General features: G+C 37.0%; 1 protein-coding gene across 1 annotated transcript in view; it reads left to right on the forward strand.

Moving 5' to 3' along the window:
• RALGAPA2 (Ral GTPase activating protein catalytic subunit alpha 2) overlaps positions 1–12353 on the forward strand; it is a 176220-nt gene that overhangs the window by 30799 nt on the left and 133068 nt on the right. Inside the window, exons 12-16 of the mRNA XM_070941007.1 lie at positions 1049–1177; positions 2895–3043; positions 6938–7049; positions 9171–9408; positions 9892–10056. Of these exons, the coding sequence (XP_070797108.1) occupies positions 1049–1177; positions 2895–3043; positions 6938–7049; positions 9171–9408; positions 9892–10056 (793 nt within the window). The remainder of the gene's footprint in view (positions 1–1048; positions 1178–2894; positions 3044–6937; positions 7050–9170; positions 9409–9891; positions 10057–12353) is intronic.

Genomic DNA, 12353 nt, shown 5'->3' on the forward strand with positions numbered 1-12353 from the left:
TGCTAAATCAGGCTGTGCTGCAGTTGACCACGCTGTTTGCTGCAAGGAGGTGAATTGCTGGGAGGCAGAGACTGAAGGGTGGGGGCCAGCAAGTGGGCGGGGCTTCAGCAACATTCGCTGTATAAGACGCACAGACATTTCCACCCACTTTTTGGGGGAGGAAGTGTGTTTCGTACTCTGAAAAGTACGGTAATTGTCCTCACTGTTAGGAAGTTTCTCCTTAATTCCAGATTGCCTCTCTCTTTAGTTAATTTCCAACCATTATTTGTTGTGCTGCCCTCTTCTTCTTTGTGGCAGCCCCTCAAATACTGCAATACTGCTATCTTGTCACCCCTAATTCTTCTTTTCTTTAGGCTAGCCAAACCCAAATCCTGCAGCCATTCTTCATATGTTTTAGTCTCCAGGCCTTTGATGATCTTAGTTGCTCTTCTCTGAACTTTTTCCAAAGTCTCAACCTCTTTTTTGTAATATGGTGACCAAAATTGGTTGCAGTATTCCAGGTGTGGTCTTACTAGGGTTTTATAAAGCAGTACTAATACTTCACGTGATCTTGATTCTATGCCTCTGTTTATACAACCCAGGATTGTACTGTATTAGCTTTTTTGGCTGCTGCTACACACTGCTGGCTCATATTTAAGTGATCATTCACTAGGACTCCAAGGTCCTTCTCACAGCTAACAGTTTTTGAGCCAGGTCTCACCAAATCTGTACTTACACTTTTGATTTTTCCTATCTAAATACAAAACTTTGCTTTTCTCCACATTAAAATTCATTTTGTTGGATAAGGCCCATTAAGTTTGTCAAAATGGTACTTTGTATTGTAAAAAGCATGTGTAAATTAGTAGTGACATATTGCAAGCGACACACACACACACACACACATATTAAATAATTTATGATATAAAGAGTATTTAAATATTTTAACCATTAAGTGCTTGCTTGTTTTTGGAAAGGTATTAAAGCTACTAATTCTTTTCTTAAAATTTACACTGAGCAAACTGTGGGTTATATTCTGGGTGCACATGTTGACTAATATGTTTTCCTAAAGCTTGTGTCTGGACATAAAAGGTCCTCAAGTTGGGGAAGAAGTTACTCCTTCTCTAGTGCTGTTACCAGAGGATGCTTATTAGAAGATGAAAACAAGAATGTTAAAGCAGGTCTTCAAGCTACACTGCAGGTATTACATATACGATACAAAAGAAATAGCTTTCTTACTTTGTATAATATATATTTGTACTTGTTAATTGTATTTATGTTTGTTATCATAATTAAACTGAAATTTTGCTTTGGACAAAGGGAAATATATTGCTCCTTTAGAACTGATAAACAAAAAATGCAACGCAAAAGACACATTTGATGTTACCTTAATGTAACTAGAATTATTCTAAATTTGGGATGGACTCCTGCAGTTGAGCAAAAGTATAGACAATCAAAATATTCAGAGACCATATTGAGCTGCAAAAAATTTAAAAGGAAACAGAAAAGAAGCACAAATAGCTCCAGAAGTACTTTAAAAACATAAAAGCAAAGAAGGCCCCAGAAATCTGAAGAGTTCTGATCAACATCCATATTTTGTCCTCTTTCTCCTTCACATTCCTCAAAATTATCTCCCCTCCCCCCCTCCCCAAAATCAAAGAACCAAGATCAAAAGGCTTGGAAGAGGTAGTTTTTAAAAGATAAACAGAAATCCTCTGTACACTCCAGAGTACTCAAATGCAGCTCATTTTGCTGCTGAAAATAATCAATTCATGTTTGAGGCAAGAAATTTTATACTCAAAGCATTTTGAAAATGAACTGTTTAAAACCCCTGAATAATGAATAATGTTTTCTATGTAATCCAAGATTGAGAATATCCATGAGTCACTGCAACAACTGTTTCTCTGTATTGTTACTATGATTAAATTCTCTTATGATGTCTCTTTTTAGTTAATCAGGGCTTATTCCCATGATCATTACGTCCTTTTTCAAGCATTCTCCTAACTTTTGCAAGAAAGGCACATGGTCACAGTTCACCTATGTAAAATTCTGTGCTATGATAGTCTGTTCATACGCTACCATTTTCAATTGTTTCACTGCATAATGCTTTGGACCCAACTATTTTTTTTTTTTAAATGATATCACTGCTGGGTAGGTTAGCTTGCTAATCATCTTTATGTTGGTTTGCACAGAGATAATTATGCTGTTTGCTTATAATCCTGTACATCTTCCTTCTTTACTGCCAACAGTTCTCCTGTTCTCAGATCACTATGACAGTTTGAATTAAGCGGAAAGGCACGCACTGCTCTTAACAAAGTTCTAGAATGTTTTTGAAATTTATACAGAGGGACAATCTGGCTATATAAGCTTTTTAGAGTTACTGGGGTCACCAGAGACTTTTTATAGTGAGGTTAGTTTGCAACTAGGGTGAATTCTGTTAACTTTCGAAATACAGATCATTTCCTAATGTATAGATTTTTAGAAAAGATATTTAATGCACATCTCCATAACATATCTATTCCAAAACTATATTTGCTCTCGTTTCAATTCAGGACTGTTAGGTTTTATAATCTAAAACAGTTCAATGAGTAAATTGCCATTTTTATTAGAAAGGAAAATATTATTATAAAATGGATTTATAATTCTCTAAACTCAGAATGATAAAAAATGGCAGAGTTATCTAAATATATTATGTAATATGTGCAAAAGACTGTGCTCTTTATAATTCTCAGTATGAAATTATTGTAAGGGTGATGTTTTGTTTGTGAATAGATTAATTTAATCCTAAATGTCGTGAAGAATATATTGTTAAATTATTCAAAATAACCTGAATAGATTTATATTCATTCTCTCTCTCCCTCCCTCCCTCCTTCTCCCTTTCCCTCTTCCTCCTCCCCTCTTTCTTTCAAAATATAAAGGTATTTTTGACAAACTCTGCAAATATATTTTTATTGGAACCATGCAATGAAGCCCCTGAACTACTTAAAGAGCAGATAACTTCTTGCAGAGCAGTTTTGAGTATATATAGGCGCATGATAATGGAAGTTCCAATGAATAAAAAGACCTGGTATGTTTATCTGTAATGGAATGTTGTGAATGACCTTGGGGAAAGAGGAGGAAATGCTGCCTAGGAAACAATCAGACAAGAGAGGTAGGAGCTGGCAGTCGCTTAATGATCAGAGAAAGAAATTTAGGAAAGACCTGCCCAAATGAATAAAATAGTTAATTGGTGAGGCAGGAAGTTTATGCCTTCATATTTGCAAGTTTCTATTAATATAATCTTACATAGTAGAATTAGTTCATCTTGTCCTGTTCCCTACCTAGTTTTCCTGGGAGGGCTGACTCTTGCCCCTCTCACTGGTATGGTATGAAGTTATGAAGATATGGTATATGGAATCAACAGTATGTTACATTCTTTTTATGTCACTATTTGAAAGTTCAGCTGAAATGCTAAGTGTTTATTTGTAGCAATGTTCAAGTATTTCTCCATTATTTCCAACTGCATGCCCTGTCCATTTTTATCTTACGATATATATATATATATATATATATATATATACATATACATATACATACACCTATACCTTTGTATATTATCTATGTACAAAGTGGAATACTAGAGATCAGTTAATGGATAAGAATGAATGTCCAGACTTTCCACAAATCTGAAAAGACAGGCAGTGCATAAGTTAGACACCTTTTAATTCTGAGAGCACAACTGTAATGTGGATATTTCACTGATAATTTGTTTTGCTTTCTAGGAAAAAAACATATTGTTATATGGCAAGATTATTTGAAATACATGTTTTTCATGGCTGAACAAATAGAATGCTGTCAATTATTACCACTTCTATTTTAATTTATATTGTGCCTTTCTTCCCATAAGGAACAAATACAATATTATACTGTGATCTTTCCAAACCATAGGGAAATGAATGAAAAACTTCCATGATGGATTGTATTCATTCAGGACTTTTGTTTTTAGGACATTGTTTTTAAAAACTCAAAGCATAGTTGAAATTATTGTCATTGATTGAGATGGGTGGCCGTAGAAATTGAATAAATAAAAAATAAAACTAAACGCTAATAAAAATAATTTACTCAACAATTATACTTTGTTTTATAAAACATGGTTTATTACATGGTTTAGGTAAGACCTGATTTGAAATGCTAAATATTTAAGTAATGTAAATATATTTAAAATAAAGCAAATGCTTTATAATGCAGTTTGCAAATCACAGTAGTAACAGATAGAGCATATTAGAGTGACACAGCTTTTGATTTATCCATATAAATAGTCTTGCATCTACCAAGTTCTGCCCATTTGGGTTCTAAACCTCTATGCAGCCTTCTCCTGGACAAAACTATCAGAATAATAAGATAAAGAAGCCAGGAACCAGGGGTGGTTAGTATGTTTCTTATTGAAGTCCTTAGATTTACTTTTTCTTCTTTTTAATTTCTGAGTGCTATTATAGCATAGAGAGCTTCTATAAAAAGACCTCAAAGAGTCTGAATCCTATAGAACAGTGGCCCCCAACCTTTTCAGCACCAGGGACTGGTTCCATGGAGAAAGGTTTTTTCATGGACCGGAGGGTAGTGATTTTGCATGCTGCCTGCATCCCGTGGATGGGGCTGCACTTGTTTGTTTGCTTGCTTGCTGGCATGCCGCTGACTGGTGCCAATCCACAGACCGGGGGTTGGAGACCCCTGCTATAGAAGGCATAATACACTTTTGGCCAAAAGTTTCACTTCTGACATTCAGCAATGTTTTTCTATTGTATTTCAATTGAAATCTCTTTTGATAATGTTAAATCTAAATAACTTGTCATAATATTACTATTTCTTTGGTTAACAAAAATAGATATCTTGATGTTTTCATAAAGGGATCATTATGTTTACCTTTATTAGTAAAATGATTACATGTCTAAATGAAAACATTTTAAATACAAAATCATACAGCTTCTCTAACTTGTGTATTGTCCAAATATGTAGACTTTACCTCCTAGAATTCCCAGCTGGCATTGCCATTATTATGAATACTAAAAGGTAAAAACTACATCTAGGTAAACCCCACTTACCAACAATAATTGGGACTGGGAACTCTGTCATTAAGCAGTGCTGTAATAAGTCAAGAAACCGTGTGACTGTGCCACTTAGTGACGGCAGTTCCTACAGTTCAGGTTGCCACAGTTAAGCAAGGACCACACAGGTCACTAAGCGAAGATCTCATGGAACCAAAATTTTCAATTTCCTGCCAGCTTCCCCACTGACTTTACTTGTGGGAACTGGCAAGAAAAATAGCAAATTGCTATCCCATGATCATGGAACACTGCTGGTTAAGTACAAGATCCACTTGTAAGTACCACTCATACAGTGCCATTGTAAGTTTGAATGGTTACCAAACAAAAATGGTTGTTAAATGAAGATCGCCTGTATTTAGGATAGTTAAGTTGGGGAAACCTGGGTAAAATATTATTTGGGGTTGTGCACTCTTAGAAAATGAGTAGTAAGAAATACTTAAAATGCTTGTGCTTATAATATTTTTCTGCTGGTATATAAAATAGGTGCTTTCCATATGGGTCTGAATGAAAGATTAATTACGCTGCTTTAAGAGTTGCACTAATTTTAAGGAGCAGGCTTCTTAAAACAACAGGATCTTTTTTCAAGCTGGTACTGATGCCTCAAAACAAGACAGGCTCCTTTAATGACTAGTAAAGGGACGTTGTGTTTATATAAGGCCCAAATCCCTTTTTAGTACAGGTAGTCTTCAATTTATGATCACAATTGAGCCCAAAATTTTAGTTGTTAAGTGAGATTTATAAGTGAGTTTTGCTCCATTTTATGACCTTGTGTTATGGCCCGCCAGCTGCCAGCAGAGCTGGCAGCAAACTTGGACAATGAGGGTGTTGGGGAGGAACTTGGGCCAGTTCTGGATTCTGGGGAAGGCTCTGATGGATGCTCTGTGTCAGATGCAGAGATAGAGCCAGGGCCATCCAACATTTCCCAGCCACAGAGAGGCAGCTGCCTTTGGAGGCTGATATGAGTGAGGAGGAAGAACAGCTGGGGCCTGTTCCAGATGCACGTATGCGCAGAGCAGTTAGGAGAGGGGAACAACGGAAGACAAGGAGTCAACTCGGGAAGCAAAGCACACATGGACACTGAATGACCCCTCCCTGGCTGGGGAATAAATAGAAGGAAAGGGGAGTGGTTATCGTAGGAGACAACAGTTCACATTTCTGAAGATTTTGCTCATTGTGTTTCGTGCCACAAAGACTGCTTGCCAGAACTTAATTTGCAGTCTTTCAGCTGGGAGCTCACGGCCTTGCAGTTATCATAAGGAACTGATAAGATTTGTTACTGCAGTTAACTCTTTGAAGGACTATTGCTGGGACTTTTCGGTGGGTGAATGCAATTAAAGAAGTAAATAAAGAGGGATTTTTTGTGACAAGGAGTCTATTTCTTGCTTCTGCTAAGGCTGGGTCAAAACACCTTACTTGCCACAGTTGTTAAATGAGTCATTACAGTTGATAAATTAGTAACCTGGTGGGTGACTGAATCTGGCTTCCCCATTGACTTTGCTTGTCAACAGGTTGCAAAAGGTGATCACATGACCCCGGGACACAGCAACGATCATATATATGAACCAGTTGCCAAGCATCTAAATTCTGATCACATGATCATGAGGATGCTGTGAAAAATGGTCATAAGTCACGTTTTTCAATGCCGTTGTAACTTTGAACGGTCACTAAACTAAGTGTTGTAAGTCGATGGCTACCTGTACTAATTTTTTAAGTGTGCACAATCCTAATATTTACTTCTCTTACTTTGTAACTTTTTCAGAGCTGTTAGAAGAACCTATGATGGTAGTGTAACATTATTATGAGAGAATGTTAATATAAATACCATTAGCAAATTTCTACATTTTTCATAAGTATAATATATATTTTTAATTTTATCCTAGGGAGCATATGTTGCAAATGCTTCTTAGCATAACAGAAGCTGTCATGAGCAACTCCAAAGATGATCAAATAAAGGATGCATTTGGTCAAAGTTTAGCAGGTTCACTATTTCGGGTATGTCTCAAGTAATTTAAACATTATTTGAAGTGCTATACCTAATTAATTAAATTTATATGCTATCTAGTCTCAGCTACACAGAAAATAATTGTATTGCAGAGTTATATTTTATAGCACAATATAACAAGATATAGCAAGATCATATATTTGTCATACATTTAGAAGCATATAAATGACAAGAACATTAAATGTTGTAATATATGATGTTCATTATTCCTTGTATAATGACCACAATTTCAGATTGAAATCTCAGTTATTGAGTTAAGTGGTCATTAAGTGATATGACTACCCACATGACTGCTTTGCTCAAAGACTGCAGTCCCAGTACTCACAGTTGAGGTTGTTAAATGGAGGGAGTCCCATGCCAGGGATGCAGGATGCTTCCACTCAGAAGGTGAAAAGGCTCTCTGTCTAAATGCAATGACAATTTTCAGTCCCTGAAAAGGAGGCTGAAAAGAGACACTTGTGTATGGCGTGTGCCAGGCATTCCAGGGCCTCCCCCACCTGCCTGAGGCATCGCATACTCTTACCTTATAATGCTCCCTCTCTGATCAGAAGTTTAAAATCCTGCTTGGATCCTCCCTCCCTTTCATCTCTTGCTAAAAGAGCTGCCTGTTGAAGGATGCCAGTTCCTCTTTGCGCCTGACATTGTGTACTTTGGAGTACACAAATGGAGTTCAAATCATCTGGATCAGAGCTGTGTTTCTCCACTCTGCTGAAGGGGTTGAGTTCCCCTCCACATAAGGAAAGGAATATCTTTCCTTGCATGAACTTAGGATCTGAGTTCTGTTTCTGCTAAATGAGTTCAATTCTCCTCGCGCAGAAGGGGACATCTTTGGTGGGATGGAGAAATGGAGTTCAGCCCTTTGGGATCTAAGCTCCCTTTCTCCATCCCGCTAAAGGAGTTTCACTCCCCTCAGCAGGCAGCTCTTTCAGCCAGCCCACAGAGACGAGAGGGAGTCCTCTCAGCAGGTAGGAGCCACTTGTAACCTTCCCTGCCACCTTCCTTGTTGACTTTCTGAGGAAGCTGGCAGATAAGATTACAAATGGTGATCAATGATTGCAGGATGCTTGGCAACTATTCGTAAGTGCAACAGATTGCCAGATACCTAGATTGAGATCATGTGTCTGCAGGGGGGGCTGTGCAACATTTTACAACAGCTAGATGTGCTTTATATAATTTTAAATTATCATTAAACACAATGTCTTATGTCAGTCACTTCCTGTAATTAAATTTGTAGTTTTAATACTGCAATATATTGCAATATTCCTACGATTTCAGCATAGAGAACAGGAAAATGGAGGTGGAATAAATGACATATATGTTGAATATATGAATATAGGCCTCTTCATGCTTTAAGACTGAAATAGTTTCTCAAAACTAGATGGAAATTGTTTGAAATAACAGTTTTACTTCCCAACTAAATAACTTAGGGATAGGCTTATAGGTATTGATCTCATTATATATTATATATTCAGAGAGACAATTCTGGAAGTGGCTCAACTCTGCAACAGGTTTTTATGTTGTCAGAATAAACTGTTTTACAATGGGAACATTATATTAACATCATTTAATATTAAGTGTATATTTATTCAAGTTAGAGAATCAACCTGAAATAACACTTTAATCTGGTATAAATGTATCTATCTTTTCCTTTTTTTAGAAATATGTACAGATAGTCCTTAATTTACGACCACAATTGAGCCCAAGATTTCCATTGCTAAGCAAGACTGTTGTTAAATGATTTTTGCCCCATGTTACAACCTTTCTTGCCACAGCTGTTAAGTGAATCACTGCAGCTGTTAGTTAGTAAGCTTCTCCATTCACTTTGCTTTTCAGAAGGTCACAAAAGGTGATCACATGATCCTGAAACACTGCAATTGTCATAAATGCCAAGCATCTAAATTTTGATCATGTGACTGTGGAGAATGCTGCAGCTCTCATAAGTGTGAAAACTGTCATTAGTCACTTTTTAAAGCACCATTGTAACTTTTGAACAGTCACTAAACAAATGGTTGTAAATCAGGGTTTACCTAAAAATCGGTTCGTTTGAATTTCATTCCTTTGAAGATGAGAATCCAATCTGTTCTCATTTCTTCTTTGTCTTTTAACCGCAGACTCTCATTGTGGCTTGGATCCGGGCAAATTTGAGTGTTTATATTTCTCGTGAGCTCTGGGACGAGTTGCTACGTGTGCTATCATCCCTTACAGATTGGGAAGAACTAATAATGGAATGGGCTAATATAATGGATTCTCTAACATCTGTTTTAGCAAGAACAGTATACGGTGTTGAAATGACCAACTTGCCACTAGATAAGCTAAGTGAACAAAAAGAGAAAATACAAAAAGGAAGAGGTAAATGATAAAGAAATGAATGAAGTTATCTGTATGAAATGAGAAAAATAATAAATGCTGTTTATTTACTAAAAACAAATATTACACTCTAATGCAATTTTATAGCTTATTCTAAATACAGTATATAAAGGGCTCGTTTGAAAGGTCATGCAAGGAGACCATGTGTTTACATGAGCACTCTATATATGATTTCCACTAAAAAGTACCTATTTTACCTACTCAGTGGAATTTGACATTCTCCAACATGTATAAGCAGTTTACTTTCTTGTCCTTAATTACATTTCTGAAATCAGAATTTGTTTACAGTTTTGGTGCTAGAATTCATTTTAAACAATTTAAATGACAATTTAAATTTCCAATTGTATTGGAAATTAATCTGTTGGTTACCTGTTCTTGTCAATTAGATTTTTATTTACAATCTGATCTTTTTGAATTCTCTAAGTACATAAAGGTTAATTTTGCTGTACATTCCATTATTGAAAGGTGGCATTTTGGAATCTCAAAAAGGAGCTGCAGTTGGAAGATCATTTTCTTTAAGCTGGAGAGATCATCCTGATGTTGCGGAACCTATGAGATTTAGGAGTGCTACTACCTCAGGAGTACCAGGAATAGAGAAAGCAAGAAATACAGTGCGTCAGAGAACAACAGGTTAGAAACAGGCAATTTAGTGGTCTAATAATAAAAATATCAGTGATTTTTTAAAATTAATTTCTAATATTTCATATTTCTTTTGATTTGTTGAGTTGCTTTTTAAACAATCTGGTTTTTATTGTGGTTTTTATATAATTCTGCATGTAAATTGTTTTCATTGCCCTAGGACTCTTCTAAAGATCTGGCAACCCTACCTTTGGCTTAGAATTTGTTTATCAACCAAATATTGGAATGTGTGTTTCTGGTCCAGTTAGTATAAGACGCTTAACTTGGATGGGGGTAGGGAGGGGAACTTTCCATTTTGGTTATTCATTATTAATTATATAGAAATAATCAATATGTAAATTAAGCATTTTAAAGATGGTACAAAATAGTAGTTGGGATTGCAGACTAATTGAGATTTCACACATCTGTGTCTAAAAATAATTGAGTCATTAATACAATCATCATGATGTCATAATTTGGCATCACATACTACTCAGTGGATGTGAAGGCGATCTGGCTGTGACATCTGTCACCCCATTGATCGCCAGGGTTGATTCGGCTGATCTGGCTGGCTAGGCGGGTGTCCCCTTCCTCCCTCACCGCTCCATGTGCGTCCCTCCCGAAGCCGCGTGCTCGGTGGAAGAGGACAACCATCCCAGATAGAAGGAGTGTACCGATCTTCGGTCAAGGGTATACGATAGCTGCGCTCCCCTGCTAGAACCTCCAAACAAGTTCAAGGTCCATACTACTCAGTGTTAAGACGTTGAGCGTCTTAACGCTCGGCAAAGGTCGGCAGTTCAGCGGTTCAAATCCTTAGTGCCATGTAACGGGGTGAGCTCCCGTTACTTGTCCCAGCTTCTGCCAACCTAGCAGTTCGAAAACACGTAAAAAAATGCAAAGAGACTTCCGGGTTGGCTCCGCAGCACCATTGACGGTCTTTTTAGACCGCCGCCCCCGTGATTCCGTTGAGCCGTTCTGACAGCGTTAATCAGCTGTCAAACGGCTTGAAAATCTCCCCTTCGGGAAAAGAAGGGGAGGAGAGCAGGTGGGTGAGGGTAGAGCTCCCTGAAAACCCCTGGATTAATTCCAGGGGTTAGGAGGGTGAGAGCTCCCCGTTCAGCCCACTGAAGCTCCGGATCCGGGGGGACTCTGTTTTTTTTTTACAGAGCTAGGTGTTGCGTCCAATTTCTGCTGTCAAACAGAAGATTAAATGATTTCAAAAAAGCAGGCGGAACAGAAGCAGGAGGACAAGCTTTTTGCAAGTATAACACTTAACTCTGGGGATACAATGTTTCTAATTGGATTTTCTGAGCTGGAAGTTAAGATGGCGTTTCTTTGTTGCGATTTTAAAAGGGAAAGTTAGAAAAAGTTTTTGCTAATAGACTCGTGCTCAGAGACTGGCTTTAAGTTGCTGGAATAGATTTTGAAGAGCTGTTTGGGAAAAGATTGTTTATAAAGAAATTGCTGAATGCTGCTCAAAAGGATGGCTCTGACTTTATGATTTTATGGTTGTGGGAAGAAAGAAAATTTCTTTAAAATAAAATGGCTTCTAAGAAAGGAGATCTTGAAAGTGCTGGATGCTATTTGGAGGTGTCAGAAACGAAACAGTTGTCTGATTTACAGAGTTGTAAGGATTTTGATGCAGAACTTACAGAATTTATAAAAGAAGCCATGAATAATCATACTGCAGCTATAAGTAACCAAATAGCAATTCTTAAAGGGATAACAACAGAAATGACCGAGGAAATCAAAACAACTACGGAGCATGATGACAACTCAGGAGATATTGCAGCAGAGAGGGTGGAAGAATTTTCTCAAGAATTTTCGAGCTTACTCTCTGCTCTTTTCGGAAAAATTGATAGAATCCTTCAAAATTATGACTTGGTTTGGAAAAAAGTAGTAAATGACCAGACTTTCGAAGTTTCAGAAGATGAAGGAGACTTGTCAGTGGCATCTATACATTTAATAGAAAAGAAACAATTGAACTTTTCTTCACAAACTCTTGACAAACTTTGGTTTTACAGACGAAGGAATGAACTGATTTATATAAGCATGAAGAGGCGATTTGGGGGCTCTAAATCAGAGGAAACTTTTTTAAAAAGGGGACAATTTTTGCAGTTATATCAACCTCAAATTAAAATGAAAAACCTCCTCAAAATAGAAGTAGGAGGGATGCAGAAAGATTGGAAAAAATATAAAAAGAAAGCAAGAATGGAAGATTAACCTTTTCTTTTGGCTTTGTAGTTGTTCTACTCATGGTTAAAAATGATTATGTTGTAGGTATTATAACTACTGAGGGGGGAAAAGTA

Source organism: Pituophis catenifer, unplaced genomic scaffold (assembly GCF_029215685.1).
Source record: "Pituophis catenifer annectens isolate HBS135680 unplaced genomic scaffold, rPitCat1.0.hap2 SCAF_3, whole genome shotgun sequence".
NCBI lineage: Eukaryota > Metazoa > Chordata > Lepidosauria > Squamata > Colubridae > Pituophis > Pituophis catenifer.